Raw genomic sequence first — 18,366 nt, 5'->3', positions numbered from 1 at the left:
AATTTATATACATTATATTAAAAATAATATTTTTCCTCCAAAGATATGTTTAAAAAGCTCATACAAGTTTTTTGAACTGGATTTTAAATGGAGGCTAATTTATACCTCAGTTTTAGGAGGAATGCAGAACCTTTTTGTTTAGTTTTCTGAAAATCAGAACAAATTCTGAACTAGGAGTCAGACACCTAATTCTCATTCCCAAGTGTTTGCATAAGAGACTTGACCAAAGGCATAGAACAGGTTAACTTTTCTGAGAGCTTTTTCTTTTGTAATTTATAAAGTAAGGATAATGGTTTTAAGATCAAAGGAAATAATACATATTCGAGTATCTTGAATATTGTCATGTGCCATACAGTGAAAGTTATTTTTACCCTGGACTTGAAGATGGAAAGTCGTGTGCAGCTGTATCATATAGAAGGTAACATCATCAGCTTTGCTCATCACCTTGTCGGCAAGCAGTATTCGCCTCAACTTTCAAAGTTTATTCAGACTCCTCAATATTTTGGGGAAATCCTTTTAAAATTTTACGGCCATTTTTAGGTAAATTCCTTCTAATGTTCACCAAAGGTCTTTATTTTATTGTGTTTCATAAGACTGTGTTTTTCCTTTTGGTTTTCCCTCAGGAGAATTAGAATTGCCAGCCATCTTCTGTGTAATCCTCATGTTTATTGATTTATTCATCCAACATTTCTAGAAGTGGTTACAGTGCACTGGGTATTCTGATCTATCAAGTTCACTGTACTTAATTGAGTGGTGAGCTAATAAGGGATCTGCATGTTTGTTATTGTTTTACATTACATTAAACCTCCTTGGCTTCAAGGGGGTAGAATGAGAAGCTGAGTCATTCTGTTTTGAAGGTGAAGTTGAGACTCCCTTCTTAGTGGGCCCATTTAGCTGTAAAAAGGTAGGAGGAAACCCCTAATCTAATTCTGATGGCTTCTGCCTCTTGTTGCACAGTATAGAATACTTTCTGTCTTTTAGAGCCATGAAGGTAGAGTTTTAGTTAGAATAAGCACAGGAATTTTTGAAGATTCTGCTTCCTAAATACAACTTCCTCACAAGTAAGAGAACTCTGTTGAAAAGGGAAAAAGACAGAGCCAAGATCTCTGTGTTGCTGGTTTCCTCCAGTGGAATATCTGGGAGAAGGTTCCGATGTCAGAATGCTTATATTAGTGTATACCTATGCGCAGGCAGGCAGGCATACTTATACACAGTAAGAAAAAGACATTTCAGTCATCCAGGCAAAATCCATATTTCAGTTGAATCAGGAGGACCATTTATTTACTTTAGTTTTCACACTCATGTTTGTTTGAAGCATTCTTCCAAAAGTCAGTAAAAATAAAAAAACAAAACTAACATAATTATCTAAAATGAATTTTTGTCAAGGGAAAACTTTTTGTATGAATTACCAGGATATAGCCTAAGTTTATGATTTATTTTTTATCTAAAACATTGAGGGAAAATGTGCTTATCTAAACTTCAATGCATTTGTGTAACTTGAGCTTTGTAATAGTAGTATAATTTCTTGAAACGCTGTAACTGAACCAGAGTCAGTTTTTAATAAGTGAGAACTAATATAACCTCTAAGGTCCTCTAAGAAACTCTAAAACTTCTTTGAAAATAAACCTCCTTTTAAAATTCTTTAAATAAATTTTCTCATTTCTTTTATTAACACTACTAGATTCATTCACTGCCACAATTCCTCAATGTCTCCATTAAGAGGCATTGGTAATAATATGTAATATTAGAGATACTTCTGAGGTGGAGTTAACTGCAAGTTCATGTGCTAGCTACTGGACTGCTTACACATTCTGAACCTGTGCCTGGTCCAAAAAAAGGTTTCCTGCCTTGGACACAGGGTCATATGATGAAATGAAGTCTTGAAATACAATTCCTTCCTCTGAGGAACACACTGTTGTATTTCATGGATTTGTGAAACATGTGTATGTGTTTTATCCTTCATTGACTTTAGTAGTGAATTGCAAAGCATTTCCTATCTAAGTAAATTTTCACAGTACTCTACACATTCTAATTTTAAAAAGTTTAATGTTGGAAAATAATATTGTGTTATATTTTCTTTTACTTAACATAAGTGTTAACATTATGACCTATAAGTCCTATTTTGCTTTTTAGTACTTCAATTTATTCATATAGGCTGGAGTATATTTACTGCTCACTAATGTTTTTAAAGGATGAACAAGTTAATATCTGTAAAGTGCTTTGATGTAGTTAAAGCAAAACTCATGTAACCTTATAAAGTATTAACATCATCTTATCATCACCCTCCCCTTAAAGATGATAGTGTAATTTATTCAGGACCATCTAGCAAGCCACTGGCAGAGTTAATGCTAGAACTCAGAGTTCCAGGGCCGCCTTTGCTCAGTGACACCAACTTTAGGTCAGGTGGTTAGCTCTTTAGAGAATAGAAATAGAATTCAGTTGACCTTACCATTTTGGAGAAGTGGTTGGTTAAATGTAGAATTGTTTTTAAAGGGACAATCATAAAGTGATTAGAGACAAAGAAAATTTCTAGCAATCTGTTTTCTTTATTTTGACAGACTTCACTAGAAGAAATCACTGTTGGACACAGTAGAGTTGTGATGTAGCAGAGACGATTAATTATTGGGAAAAAGTTGAATTATACAGTTTTGGAACATGGATTATATTTTTGGAAGAAGTAAAATAATCACTTAAGATTATTAGAGAACAGTTATTGCAGAAGTAGCAGCTTGAAGTAATGCCCCTAGTAAGGATTTTGTGGATATCACCCTCAGAGAAAATCTAATAGACTATACTAGTACTGTCCCCTAGAGAAGCCATACTTTTCCCTGGTGACTTTGCAGTTCCTTGTATGGTACCCACAAGTTCCACAGAACCATATCGCCTACAGTAAATCGGTGCATGGTTAGGACAGGGTGACAGAACCATCAGATGTAGACTCAATTGGACCTAGTTAAGTTCTAGCAGTGGAACTGGATCTTTGCAGCTTCTTTCTAAATTATATAGATATTTCTAAATATTTTATTTATTTGTTTTTAGAGAGAGTGGAAGGGAGGGATAAAGAAAGGAAGAGAAACATCGATTAGTTGCCTCTCATACCTAACTCTCAATCCAGGCTTGCACCCTGACCGGGAATTGAACTGACAACTTTTTGCTTTGCAGGATGATACTCAACCACCTAAGCCACATCATTCAGGGCTGTGTAGATTTAAGATAATCACCTCTACTCAGACTAAGGAAGACCAAGAAAGATTGCTTCCAAATTGGGGTCAGCATTGTTCACCAGAAGTGTGAGGAGGCTTTCCTTTTCTGAATCCACCCTGCTCTCCTTTACCAGCATCCCCACTCCCTACCTATGGTATTTTCTGGCAAAGATATGGTTTATTGTTATACTCCCCTACAAATCTCAGGATACATGTAAGCAGAAAGCTGGGGGAGAGTGCAGACCTTCTTAAGTTTATATTTCTGTGACTGTAAAAATCTTAGGAAATGCTTCATACTGAGTGAAATTCTTTCTTACACTTACATGCTTCAGTGCTAAAGTTTTATAATTAATAAAAAAACTTTACATTTTAATTAATAAAAAATTTACATTTAAACAATGAATTCAAAGGTTGGGTTTAAGAAAAAATGGGCATGCATATGTGTTGATTTATATGTTTTTATTCCTTTGAACCATTAACTTGAAATACAGAGATGCAGTTTTATGCAAATTATAAAAGGAGGGAATGATCACTTTGCAAAAGGATTATTTACTTTACTAATAAATTTATGTGAATAGTCTGTTAAAAAGCAAATTTAATGCATTTGAGGTATTTGCTTTTACAAATGAGTCACACGATATATATAATAAAAATAGCCATTTCAGATATACTGGTTTATAGATGAGTACTTTAATTAAAGTATTTAAAAATCAGTAACTTAGCCTAAAAATATATTGCTTCTTAGTGTAACTCGAAGCAATATTACAAAAAAGTGGTCATAAGAATTTACTGACTGAAACTCTTCAATATTAAGTAGATATATGGTAATTATTTTAAATCTGGTTTGATAATGAGCTCTCAGCAAAAAATACACTTTTATTAGAGGGTTTTTTTTAATTCCAGGTTTTAATTACAACAAGAACAGCTGCTGATAATTTTAGCACCCAGTATGTTTTAGATGGCAGTGGCCACATAATTTCTCAAAAACCTTCACATCTTGGTCAAGGTAAGAGAGTAGCTTTATAGTATTCTTTGCCTTTTCTGTTCTAATGGTTTATTTTAAAAAATTCTCACTCCTTAAATTGAGGTGTATTGCTTTGGGCTTGATAATAGCCAGCTAACTTCCAAGTGAACATTCAGCCTGTACTTTAGCCACCAGTCTTCTAAATACTTAGAGTTGGTCTCAAGAGGAACTGTGTGAAAGACTTTGGACAACATGGATTTTTAGTCTTCTGTAAAAACTGTAAGAGCAGTTACTTTACTCTTGCTGGATTACTATGTCTTCTTTATATATGAAGGATAATACTTTATTGAAATGCCTAGAACATTATTGATTTGGTAATTATGATAATAAACCCTCAAGATATTGTGATTAAATAATTGAAAGTATATTTATAGAAAACTTCAAACATGTGTATCAGTAGTTTGGATAGTGTACCCGTCACTCAGTTTAAACAATTATTAACCCATTGCTAATGTTTCATGTAATACCCACATCTACTTTCTCCCTTGCTGTATTATTTAAAACAAATAAATATATTAATTATTATTGCTGTTGGTCATGTAGATTTTTAGTGTTTTATACGTTTAAGTAATTTTGTAGTGTTTTAGTTGACATTTCATGTTTCTAAGTACCTCTAATGGGGAGGAAATCTCTTCAGGCTTGCATTTCACACATCTCCTGTAATTTTCTTCATACTGCTAACTTTTGGTAATAGGGTGTTTAAAGCTGAAAGAGTATTAAAAGTATGACCTCTCTGGAGTCATGTCCAAAAGAATTGTTAGATCTGAAAAGGGACCTGTGTTTTTGTTCTCCAAAAACACAGGAGAAATCCTTCTCCTCCAGTTTGTATTGTAAAGTCATTTTTAATTTTGTGGTGCCTCCCTGTAATTTATCAAAGTACTATATTTTTTTTCATGGTTTCTTCCCTCCAGTTTTAATGTTAAATTATTAGATTTATTTTTCAAATGACTTTGTCTTTCTTCATTGAAATTTATTTTCTTGTATCTTAACACTGATATATCTAATTCTCATTCTTTTTTTATAAACCTCCAATTAGTTATTGATTAGTTTTTTCCATTAAGAAATAACATTTTTGTATCCTCATGGGGGAAAGAGTTAATAAAACTCCTAAGAAAACAATAAAAGTTTTTCTAATTCAATTCAAAGAAATGTCATCTAATTACAGATTAATTTGATGTATAATAATGTACACATTTTATTTAAGAATAACATTGCGATTCTTTTTCTTTGTATATATGGAAGATTAGGACAAAGCGAGGCATTTTAAAATATGGTTCCTTTCCAGAAATGCTCTGACCCCAGTTCTTAGAGGTTCAAATTAGTAAACCATTAGGAGGTATTTGAGTGGCTATCAAGTAGAGTACTTTGAAATAATGTAGTCACCTTATAAAATTTAAATGTATTTATTTTTATCTTAGTAGCCAGTCTAATCTGGATGGCCAGTGGCTTTGCATCACTCATACTTCTCATGCTTTCCTGTATTCAACTCCATGAGAACTATGAAATAACAATTCTTAAATATGGAATCCCAATCTTTGCCTGTTTTCTGATTGATTTTTCTTCTGACTTAAGTCTCTTATTTTTAGTAAGTGAGATCAGGTATGCATATTAAGGGATTTCCACAGTCGATAAATGAGCCATATTTTCTTTAGCAATATTTCTTTCACCTTAAGAAACAGCATGCTTGGAAATCCAATAGTAGCTAAACTAGTAGTAATTGCCTTTCATAGCTCACTTTTTTCTCCCAATTACAGTTGATTGGCTGGGAAAACAACAACAACAAAAAAATCAAGCTCTTAGTTTCAGATTGCTCAAGGTGGACATATTATAGAAATGCAGAAACACTTTCAAAAGCATTTTACATTTATATTGCCTTACTGCTGATAGTTTTTGAGTGATTGAATCATGGACTCACATTTCACCACCAGCTGTCATTCAGCTTCCATTTAAATATTTTCTGTGTAAGATAAAACTACAGTTCAGCCATCTTAATTAATACCTGTGCATTTAGAGTTCTTGTAGATTAATTTCTGCTGTCATGTAAATATCCTTACTTAGCAGTTACTCCTCATATCATCTGATAGCATGACACCTGTAGATAGCCTAACTGTTGATGCAGGGACAACTTGCAAGAGAATCTTTTTTAAGCATTGGAAAGTTTGTTACTCCTTTAAAAAAACATATTTTAAAATGTCTAAAAATAGTTTACTGGAGATTCCAATGCTGGTATAGGTATTTGTTTCATGGGTTAATTTGGCCATTTAGAGTGATTTATGTGTTTAATAGTATGTTATTTAAAATTACCCTTACCCGAAGGTAAGGGTAACTTCTGTTCACTTTTATTTTAACACATTTAAAAAAATAAGAAATATAAAAATAAGTCTTCAGCTTTTAAATTCTTTTACCAAGTACTCTGACTAAATTATTTGTTTTAGTCATTTATTTTTTGTCATCATTTCTATTCCCTTTACCCTAGATAATCAGTATTAAGCTTTTTAAATTGATTTACCATCCTGGAAAAATTCTTTTAACACCTCCTAGTACTTCTTCTGCCTTAGGAATTTCTCAGATGTCAAAAGTAGTATATTTAAAGTACTCTGAGGAGGCTATTTCCTTTCCCTACCCTGTTATTAGAGTAGAGCATCATGTTCTTTGTAAATCCCTGCTATGTGTGATTGTACATGTATTGAAAGGTTTTTTAATCTTGAGAATGGAACTTTATTAAATAGTTTAAGGAAACTGATATATTCAAGCAATCATAAGTCTTTACATTAGGGATATAAATAGCTGCCTATATTAATTGCATAACATAGGCATCATGTAAAAATATAACAGGAAGCATATCACAGGACTGCCGTTTAATTCTGGTGTTTGTAGAATGTGCTAAAGTTAGAGAGCTGAGCAGTTCTCTTGTAAAATATGATAGTATACCAGAGCCTCCTCCCTATAGGTCAGTATCACTTGGTACTTTTTTTTTAAGGCCATATATTTTATTTGGAATCAGCAAAATTTTCCATCATTAGTTTTATTTCAACATATAATTCTTGGCTTATTGGTAATTTTCAGTTTACTCTGAGGATATTTTTAGCTGTTAAAGCAATTATCAGTTAATATATGGATTATGTATAGTGTGGTCTTTAATATATAACATATATATTTTCCTTTCATAAACACATTTGTATTTTGCGCTGCTGATTTCTCCCTGCCCTCCTACACACCATCTGTTCACAGCCTCAGTGTACACCATTATATTTGTCACAGGCTAGTGGAGAACCCAGATGAGTAAAGGAACTCACTACTAGAGATCACAGATGAGTAAATAGGTAATGATAGTAAAAGGCAGCCACTAGCTGCCAAGAGGAAAGTTAGCAAAATTTGCAGAAAAGAACATTTGAGTTTGAAAACGATAGTTCATAAGAGATGAGAATATACACTTTCAGCAAGAGAAGACTGATGGATGTAGATATCAAGAGACCTTTGCTCTCTGTGTAGCAAGGAGAAAAACAATTTTTAAATTTTGTATTTTTAAAAACCCATTGAAGAATTATGTCACAAAGAAGTTTAAGTGAATTAAGTTGAAAAGAAAGATGGCCTATTCTATGACTAGAGACTGGTGGCCACTTGGCATCCCTGGAAACATTAACTGAGTCTGGAGGCACAGCAGGCAAAAGAGCAGGCCTTCTATAGGCAAGGGACCTTTTATGGCCCTAGGAGTAGCCACTTGAACTTTTCATAGCCACATGTGAGTTGATTTGGCAGATTAGAAGATGGGATCCTCAAACACAGCTAGTTCACCCCAGATGCCAAATCTCAGAACTTTTACTGAGTAAGCAAGTGATGAAGAAAGTTGAGACTGAGCTAAAAACAGAAAGAAAGCTCTTAAAGTCTTTCAGTGCTGAGGTCCCAGAGCCTTGCTAGAGGAAGAGACCTGTTTTCATACTCACGTCTTCAGGATATTTGAAACTGGAAGTGAACTGGAAGTAAGTGAAGAGGCAATTTAGCTCTAACACGATAAACTCCTGATTATATTGAAAAGATCAGCTCTTCATTTTAGCTGCTTGACAATCGAAGTGCCTTCTCTGGAGGAAAGTATTATCAACTTCATTATCTAATGTTCTTTTATATACAATGTCTGGCAAAAATAAGAACATTGAGAGCCATGAAAGAAAGGAAAATGGGATTCATAGTCAAGAGAAAAAATAGTTCGTATAACCAAACTCACAGATCATCCAGATATTTGAATTAGCAGATAATAACTTTTAGAACAACTGTTATGCTAAAGAATTTGGAGGAAAAGATGGTCCTGATTTCATGGTTTGTTTTTTTTAAACAAAAGCTAATTATTAACTTGATATTTAAGTTGTGTAATTTTTTAAACCTTTTAGTTTAAGCTTTTATTCACAACTTTTAGTTATTCAACGTTTAGTTAAATAAATTCACAGTTTTAAAAAATTCCCTGTTTTGAACACTTGTTTAGAAGATGACAATCATAAATTAAGCCAGGCAGTTAGATATTTCATATAATTTTTGTGAGCCATGGGTGGTGTGGCTCAGTGGATGGAGCACCAGCTTGTGAACCAAAGGGTCGTTGGTTCAGTTCCCAGTCAGAACACATGCCTGGGTTGCGGGCCAGGTCCAGAGTAGGAGACGTGTGAGAGGCAACCACACACTGATGTTTCTTTCTCCCTCCCTTCCCCCTCTCTAAAAAATAAATAAATAAAATCTTTTTTTTAAGAATTTTTTGTGAAATAATTAAGGTTATCATGTATGCTATATAGACACCTATATGTTATATTTTATAGTGTAGAATAAGCATCCCCAGGTGGTTTGAATACCAGCAGAATTTTTAAGATACTACATGCTGTTGAGCCTATGTTTCTCTGCAGTGGTAGAAATAAGATTATTCTTGTTTATACCATATAGAAGAGATCATTCTTAGTAGGTCAGCCCTGTTACAAATAGAAGAGTCTATCTTGAGTTTATCTAGCACAGGATCAGAATAGCTTGGGAAGTTAAATCTCCCTTGGGTTGCTGAAGTTGGAAGAGGACTGACCTTCAGTGACAGAAGGGGTTGTTAATTACTGGTTGTGTATGGATTTGAAGATCTGGAGTTCCTTGCACATCTAAATATGCTTTCTTCTTATCTGCCAATAGGTACAACTGTAACTGCTTTAAAATTGTTTAAGAATCTACCTGTTAGAAAGCAATTTTACTCAACTGCTAAAAAATGTAAAGATGAAATAAAAAAGGTCCTAGATCTCCTCATAAGCTATGGAATACTTAAACCTGACTTAAGGATTCTCTTTATTCATAACAAGGTAAGTGTTATTGTTCTTCTATAGGATTTTTTTTTGTATATGTAATAAAGGGACAGTGTATTTTTATCTAAATCAGGTATATAATCTTCAAAATTTTTTCTGCATTTGTTTAGTTTAATCTTAGTAAATAAAAACTATTTACCTAATATTTATATACAATATGATTGAATCTATAGTTCTTAATTTCTAAGATCTGCATTCCACCAACAAACTCTTCCATCCAAGAAATATTTGAGTGCTTCATAAATATGAAGACAAATAAGATTTGTTCTTTTCCTCTAAAAGTTCACACTTATTTTAATCATCTATTCTGAACTGTTTCTTCTTTGGAAGAGTTTGTATTTTAAAGGAATCACTACTCATTTTTTCCATTTTTCAAAGCAGGGTTGATGAGGAACTCTTGTTGATTGATGAATCTCAGAGGAAAGAAAGGTTCACATAATTTCTGATTGTTTTTCATAAAATTCTATATGAGTTTTTTGAAATAATTAACAGAAGAAGAGCAGAACCATAGCAGAAGTGTGAAGGTCTGATGGGTAGTAAGGAATTAACATTGATTAAGGACCTACATAATGCCAGGACCGATGTAGGTGCATTAAATACCTATGGTCCACAGGAGCAATCAAGTAAGGTAGACATACCTGTTTTGTAATTGTCCTCTGAAATGCACTCAGGGAGGTTCAATACTTTTCTCTGTGTTGCACAGCTAGTAAATTATTGTGATGGGATTTTAAACTAACATTCCTACAGGATTGCAGGTCTTTATTTGTATAGTTCTTTTCCAGGTTTCAGAGCACTTAAAATAACTTTGTGAATTTGACAGCATTATTTGTATTTGTGTGGGAACTTGAAGTTCAGAGTGATCAAAGGAATTGTTCTCCCAGAGTAATCAAAGGAATCATTTTATATTTTCCAGTAAGTAATAGTGCTTAGGTCAGAACCATTTTCATCCAGTTTTCTTTCTACTCCATGTGTTTTTACTTGTTATTAAGAAGATTTTGTATAGAACCAAGCTCCTGTGAAATATTTATGATAAAATATTTGGTCATAAAAATGTTAAAAAGAACAAAGCATAAAGAATAGTCAACTACCTGTTCCTTCTGCCATAGAGCTCAACCAAGTGATACCTTAGGGTCCCTTCCAGCTCTACCATGCTATGATTCCTCAAGATGTTGATGGATGGAGGCTCATCCTGCTAATATAAATAACCCTATGACCCCTTGATCCAGAGGACAGGTAGTAACTAAAAGTTCAATGTACCCAATTAAGAAAAGCTCCAAGACAGAAGAAACAATGATCAGGAAAAGAAAATAGATGGAAAACTAAAATATTAAGATAGGAACTATGTACTTATAAAAGTGAGTACAACTAAAGAGAAAAGTTGAGTGAGAGAAAACTAAAATAAAACCAGATTATTGCTTCATGTAATGGAAATGAATACTTAAAGTCAAGTATATATATCATATATATATATAAAGTTTACAATATATTTATATATATACACACATATATATCTCATAAGCTTTGGATAAGTTTATATTATTTTCCCAGCTACTATAAGATCATCAGTATAGGTATTTTCTTTTGGGAATGAAAAGAAGGATTTTATAATGTACTGCATTTTATTTTTGGAGGACAGTGTATCTGAACTTACGGTATATTGAGCAAATGTAAGTCCCTCAATGGCCTTCAGTAATTTGAAGTCCTGGAGAGTGTTATACCATGAAAGTAATATAAGATTATCAAAAGTCTTACAGTAAAATTAGGTATTAGCTATTATTACACAATAAAGTCACAGACTAAATTACATCAAGCAGTCTTCAAGTTTTTTTTCTCTTAGTACAAATTGTTTTTCTACTTTTTTATTTTTTAATAGTGCTGTTGTGCCTGAAAATTTAAAATATATTGTCAAACTTCCCCAAAATTACATTGCCATATTTTATTAAATCTTTTTGAACAGAGAGTACAGTTCTGATCTTAGTCTTTTTCTTTTAAACATGCTAACTTTTATCATATTTTATGTGCTTTCTGAAGAATATTTTTTGCTTAAAATTCAAATATAACTATTGGCATTTTTTCTTTCTTTCTCTTTTGAAATTTCTTTTGCATTAGCAACAAACAATCACATTACACATAATATGAGAAGTACTATTGCTATTTTGACATCTTGGATTAGATAGTGTTCCTTCTTTTTATGAAGGTTTAACCTGCCAAGACATTCTTTGAATACTGATAATGTTGATGTTCTTGCCAGTATGGTTATGTTAGAAAGAGGTGTTTTTCTTCTTTCATCATCATGTTCCTTGAAAGCATATTGAATAATGTGACAGCCAAAGGGAAATAATTTACAAGTGGATTCAATGGCTTTATTTAAAGTAGATATTATCTAGAGAAATGTAAGAACGTTCCTTCGGATGAGCACTGCAGTTTTCAGCTTTAGTTGTAATAACTGAAATCCTGTGAAGTCCTGTTACATACATTTTCATTTATAAATCAGTTATTTTCCAAAATTAGAAGTTTTTCTCAGTCTGATAATATCTGAAACCAACTTAGTATTCTTAGCTGTTTCATATTTACATGAGTAAATCTATAGATCATGAGTTCAGAACATAATGTTTAATGTATGATATTTATATAAAAGATACTTGTTGGCTTTTGTGAATATTTTCTTTTGCAAAAAATATTGTTTGTAGTTTTAAAAATTGTTTTGAATTGAATTTTGTCTTAATAATTAGAAGCCCACTGATACTGCAAAAGCTGAAAGTTATCATTTATGTAAGAAGGTTTTAATTGGTGCAAAAGAGAATTGAAGGAATGACTTCCCACATTTCCCACCTCCATGGAACATGAGTGCTAAGGCTTATTGGGATCACTTCATATATCTTTGAGGTTTGGAAGAATTGGTAACAACAGCTCTAACGAGCTGTGTTTCCATCAATCTGGGAAGAGGCAGGGCCTTACTCAGAAACTCAGAAAACTGGCAATGGAGATTTGGTATTGAGTATAGTGGCTCCCTCTCTTGATGTAGTTTTTGGGTCTCTAGGAAGGTACTCTTTTGTGGTGGTGGCCATAGATTTTGGAGGGGGTGGTAGCCAAGAGTGAGAAGGAAGGGACACATTTATTGAATTATAAATTAAAGATCAGTGGTAGCTTATTATAATCTGTGTCCCCTACATTTATGGTATTCTCTTTGCATCTTTTTTATTTTACTCTTCTTTACATCTTTTAGCTTTTATTCCACTATTTTTTAATGTCCCACTTTTGTTTCAGTCGTGCTATGAAGAATCAAGGAAAAGTCTTTTGCCCACAATTAGACCATTGTTAAAAGGGCACACCATCTTTCCCTGTCCCAGCCGGGGTTGTGGAAACAGTATAGTCAAAGAGAAGTTCCAATTTAGATGAACTGTCATTTAAATGTTCCTTCATTATGTAGAAAGTATTCTTTCAGTTCCAACTTTGAAAGTTTGAGTGGGTTTTGTTGTTTTTGTTTTTTTTTTAATTGATGAAGGCAGGTATCTCTAGATATATTTTAAAGTTAGCTTGGGGCTGATTATTAATCATGTTTGTTTGGTTGGTAGGTTTTTGTTTTTGCTTTGGGTTTGTTTTTGTTTTTATTTATTTATTTATCTTGCTGCCTGTAAATTAGTGGTAACTAAAATTTTTTAAAGTGGTTCTTGTGTTCTATTCTGTTTGGGGCCAAAGTAGGTTTATAGTTGTGAGTACACAAAATAGTTTATTCTTCTATTATTTATTAATTATTGTATTATTTTCCATGTGAACAACTGTAAACCTACTTTGGCCCCACCCTGGATATAGTAGAGATGGGAGATATACATAAATCTGATTTTAGTGTATTTGATTTCTAAGTTTGATGTTTATATACACTGTTAAAGGAGTCCCTGGAGTCTTCCTCTGTTCCCATCAAGACTTAGTTACTTCTTGACTTTTTCCATAGCATTTTCTGCATATTTCTATTTTGTCATTTTTAATTTGTTGGCAATGAATTGCATTGTCTCCCTTTCTCAACAACCTCTTTTGGAAGGGAGAGATGCATCTAATCTGTATTTCCTTTACTCATGCATAGTGCAGAATAGAATACTAAATGAATTGGGTAGTGTGGAAATCAAAATACATAAATTTATATAGCACCAGTTTTGAACACTCTGGCCTCTTTTAAACCTTTGTCATGCTTTTAATTTGTAAAATGAATCTTTTTTTGAGGATTCATTTTTTTTCAGATTCCCCAGTGACCTCTTAGATTTTTACAGAGTATATTCTCACTTGTATCCACAGATATTATTCTAGTTTATTATTCTTTTCTAACATCTGAGTCACCAATAATGTCTTCATTACATTTAGTCAGAAAATACAACGTATAAAGACTTTGGCACAATGGGAGGAAACATTTAACAGTGACACAGCCTCTAATAGCCATCAATTTAATATGTATTATTTCTACTGACTTAGTTAACTAGAACCATATGATTATTCCTTTACAGATCCTCTAACTAAATACATTTTATATACTTACAGTTTATCCTAACACTTCAAAATGGTAGATTTCTCTTCTGATCAGCAATACCCAGAGAACTCTGCACAAATCTATCTTTTTGAGCTTATCCCAATAAAAGTTGGTAAACTAATCTCTAAGGCCATAAGAATATATGCTAATATCTTGGGCAGTTCCACATTTCCCTCACTTAGAGGTTTAATGAAACGATTCATATATCAAATCATAAAATAGTAGAAAGAATAAGAATGTCTAGATCTTTACAGCTGGGGAGGACCACTGAAAACCATTTTTGTCATGTGCAAATCTTTTAGCACATTGAGTATTTTTATTTCTGTCCCTTCTCATTTTATCTTCATGTGATCACCCACAAGTTTGAGTGGATTGTCCAATAACTTAAATGTTGAATACAGTAGAGGATGACCTAAATTTCACATCTGTTAATTTTAATGCAACGTTCATTCTCCTTTGGCTTCTTCACAGCATCTAGACACAGCTTGAGTAGGTGCCCTGGAACAGTTATGATATGGCCTACACTCTGAAAGAGCTCATAGTGTAAGTGAGAAAGTAAATGTGAAAGTGTATGAACATTTAAATAGATGAAAACTAGTTTAATCTATTAAATTGTATTGATAATACTATAGAAGTTGAGAGGAGGGAACATTTACTTCAGGCTAGAATAGTCAGGGAAGGCTTCATTGTGGATGTGGAAAAAGACAACTTCTCTCCCATGCTTCCATCTGTAGGTGTTAAATGGGATTCTGAGAACTCTTACTATCATGGCAAGAACTTAAAAAGTCAGAATCTTGCAGCTGTTCACTGCTTTTTAATTCCTAATCTCATCATGTTGTTTATTCCTATTTATGTCAATCAACACAAGAAACTTTTGGTCTCTCAAATAATTCCTTATCACCCTAGACTTTTACTCTTGTACAAAGCATTACTTTTTCTAACTCTGTCTCTCACACATCCCTATCTCCTAACATGTCCCATTCATGGTAAGTCAAGTAAAATCACCTGTGTCCTTAGCCTTTTCTTTGATTACATTCTTGCTCTAACTGAAATCTAGCTCTCCCTGAGAGCATCATATCCCCTGCAGCCTTTTCAAATGATGACTGATTTTTCACACCTATTTCTTTTTTGTCTTTTTTATTTTTTTTTAATTTTTATATTGTTTAGTTACAGTTGTCCCTGTTTTTCTCCCTATTGCTCTCCCCTGCCCCGTCCTACTCTTGCTCCCAAAGACAATCCCCTCCCCATTGTCCTTGTCTATGGGTCCTTTGTCCATATTCCCCTCCTTTCCCCCATCATGCCCCCCACCCTGATCCTGGTCACTTTCTTCTTTATTTCTATGTCTCTGTTCCTTTTTGGCTCATTTCTTTGTTTTGTTGATTAGATTCCACTTAATAGGTGAGATCATATGGGATTTGTCTTTCACGGCCTGGATTATTTCACTTAGCATAATACTCTCACATTCCATCCATACCATCTCGAAGTGTAGGAGTTCCTTCTTTCTTTCTGCTGCATAGTATTCCATTGTGTAAATGGATCACAGTTTTGCAATCCACTCATTTACTGATGAGCACTTAGGTTGTTCCCAGCACTTGGCTGTTGTAAATAACGCTGCTATGAATACTGGGGTGCATAGGTTCTTTTGAATTGGTGTTTCAGGATTCTTAGGGTATAGTCCCAGCCGTGGGATCACTGGATCATCGAAAGGCAGTTCTATCTTTAGTTTTTTGAGGAAATTCCATACTGTTTTCCACAGTAGCTGTAGCAGTCTGCATTCCCACCAGTAGTGTTCTCACATCTATATCTCACATCATTGTGCCTCATTGCAACTTAAGACCCTTCTTTCTCCTCTCCATCAAAAAATATCAGTCAGCTTTGAATTTTACTTTTTAGACTTTTAGATTGCTATCACTCTGGTGAATTTAGTATCCCCATATGTAGCCTTTTGTACATTTTCAGATCTTTTACCCCTCTCCTCCAGTGATTTTATTCTGTTCCATGCTTCAGCCATTAATTCCTGTGGCTAAACTGTAGTCCTAGTCATTGCCAAAAACTGTACCTCCCCCATCATTTCAGTGTTAAGTGTTTTAGTCCCTGACCACCACCTCCTGTCTCTCCAGCTCTGACTCTATTGAGTCAAATAGAGTCAAATTTTTGTCTCTATTTTAGACTCTATTTTTGACTCAATAGAGTCAAAAAATCTTTTGACTCTGTTGGATCTGTTATTCTTGATCTTCTGCCTTTTAACTGTTTCTTATCCCTGTTGTCCTCAGTTCTCTCCTGATCCTGCTTAAATTACATGGTGTTAGAAAATAGGAGATGAGTCTGGAAAAGTTGTTTGGGTCTACATTCTAATCTAAAGGACCTTGTGTACCTTACATGGGAATTTGGACTTCTTGCTAGGTGGCTAAAAGGGAATAACGTAAGGAGTTTCAGTAGTAAACTAGTAAAATAATTCTCATGGCAGTTGGAGGACAGACCAAATTATGTTTAATAGTTGTGTAACTGAAGAAACTGGTTTAGCATTCAAGGTAGTTAGTTGCACAGAGCATCGCACAGAGAAGAGTGTCTAGCAAGAAACACATTTCTGATGTAGACACAATGAAATTTAATGTGCAATTGGAAATAATCTTATTTTAGAAACTACAAAGAATGTGTGTCTACAGTCTCCTTTTGAATGTTATGCTAAGTTTATGTTTTTAAATTTTTATTTGCTTTTAAAATATATCTTTACATGATTCAAAAACCAAAATGTATGAAAAGGTAGAGTAAAAAGATTACTTATCTTTGTCTCTCATCTGTGTCTTTAGCTCTTATAAGCAACCATCACCCTCCCCTCCCAAAAATGGTAAAGTTACCAACTTCTTTGTAACTTTCAGGGGAAGTAACAATGCATACTCTATTCCAAAAATGAATATAAAATAAGAAACATTTAAGCAGAGTAAAAGTAGTGATAAGAGATTTTAAATTCAAAATTGTGTTGAATATACTTTACTAAGATTAGAATTTTCCTTAAAAGTCTGAGGCTACTTAGCAAGAATAAAATCATAGTTTATTATGTTAATAGAATGTGATAGTCTTTAACAATTGTATTGATATTGTAATGGAATAATACATAATTTTATACTGAATTCAGAATGTTTAGTGCTCTCTTAGCAATAAGCTTCTGTAGGTAGTATCATTTCATATTGTCAATGTGAGGGAAAAAAACTCCTGTTTCCTATAATTTTTTGTGCCCCTGCCCTTTTCTGAACCAGGGTGAGTACAAATACATATCCTGGAGTAGATAGCAGTAGATGCAGATGAGTTATATCAACTTCTAAGACCTTGAAAGTAGTTAAAACTTCATAGGCCCTGGCTGGTGTGGCTCAGTGGATTGAGTGCAGCCTGCGAACCAAAGGGTCAGCAGTTCGATTGTCATTCAGGGCACATGCCTGGATTGCTGGCCAGGTCCTCAGTGGGGAGCACTCGAGAGGCAACCACACATTGATGTTTCTTTCCCTCTCTTTTTCTCTCCCTTCCCCTCTGTCTAAAAATAAATAAGTAAAATCTTTTTTAAAAGGTGTAAAAACTTCTTAATACATCTCTGCACATAATTTGCACTAAAAGTTTGTTTGCACTCTAGGCCAATATGTACACTTTTTATTTTGTGTTGATGAAGGAGTTTCCTTTGCTCAGGCAGTCTTATTGGCATTGCCTTTTTTAGTTAATTATGTATCATTTGTGTACAACCTCTTTTTCCCCATTATCACAAATTGCCTTCACAATTGAGGTTTGCTAATTAAATGTTGAGTATTCTCATCTAATTTTATTTCCTTCAAATATTATATGTCAAGTAGGAATAGTGGCAAGATACGTTTACATATTATCTTCAATTAACTGCATGGTGTGCATGTAATAATATATTTTTGATTGAGGTGTTTTTTGCACTGTCATCATACTGACTAGAGTCAGATTCTTACTTGGCACATCCAGATGCTTCAACTTTGTGTGACCTAGATAGAAAATATATGGGGGCATGTGTGTGTATTTTTAGCACATATTAACCTTTCGGCCTAACAGCAAAATATATGAAAAACTTCAGGAAGTGACAAGAAAATTTCTGTTTTAGAAAATAATATAGGATTGATTAAATGATAAACTAAAAACTATTTGCTGAAGAAAATGTTTTTAAAAGTTTAGTTTCTTCTAGATCCTTCACTTCTAATTATCACATTTTTTGGTTCAGTTCTTTAATAATGTTATGAAAATGAATCTTAATTGCCTAATTGTGAAGATTGACTTTGCTGGTAAACTTCT

At 33.5% G+C, this 18,366-nt stretch overlaps 1 protein-coding gene across 4 annotated transcripts in view; it reads left to right on the top strand.

The window, feature by feature from the left end:
• Window positions 1-18,366, top strand: part of PMS1 (PMS1 homolog 1, mismatch repair system component) — an 81,867-nt gene that overhangs the window by 19,103 nt on the left and 44,398 nt on the right. For 3 of the 4 annotated variants that reach the window (XM_045831727.1, XM_045831735.1, XM_045831753.1), the window contains exons 4-5: window positions 4,107-4,209; window positions 9,382-9,545. The exons of the other annotated variant lie outside the window; for it this stretch is intronic. In XM_045831727.1, coding sequence (XP_045687683.1) covers window positions 4,107-4,209; window positions 9,382-9,545 — 267 coding nt within the window. The remainder of the gene's footprint in view (window positions 1-4,106; window positions 4,210-9,381; window positions 9,546-18,366) is intronic. 4 annotated transcript variants of the gene reach the window in all.

This window comes from Phyllostomus hastatus, unplaced genomic scaffold (assembly GCF_019186645.2).
Source record: "Phyllostomus hastatus isolate PE091 unplaced genomic scaffold, TTU_PhHast_1.1 phas_contig_1, whole genome shotgun sequence".
Lineage (NCBI taxonomy): Eukaryota > Metazoa > Chordata > Mammalia > Chiroptera > Phyllostomidae > Phyllostomus > Phyllostomus hastatus.
Note: the sequence above shows the minus strand (reverse complement) of the source record. Positions and strands in the feature narration are given on the sequence as shown.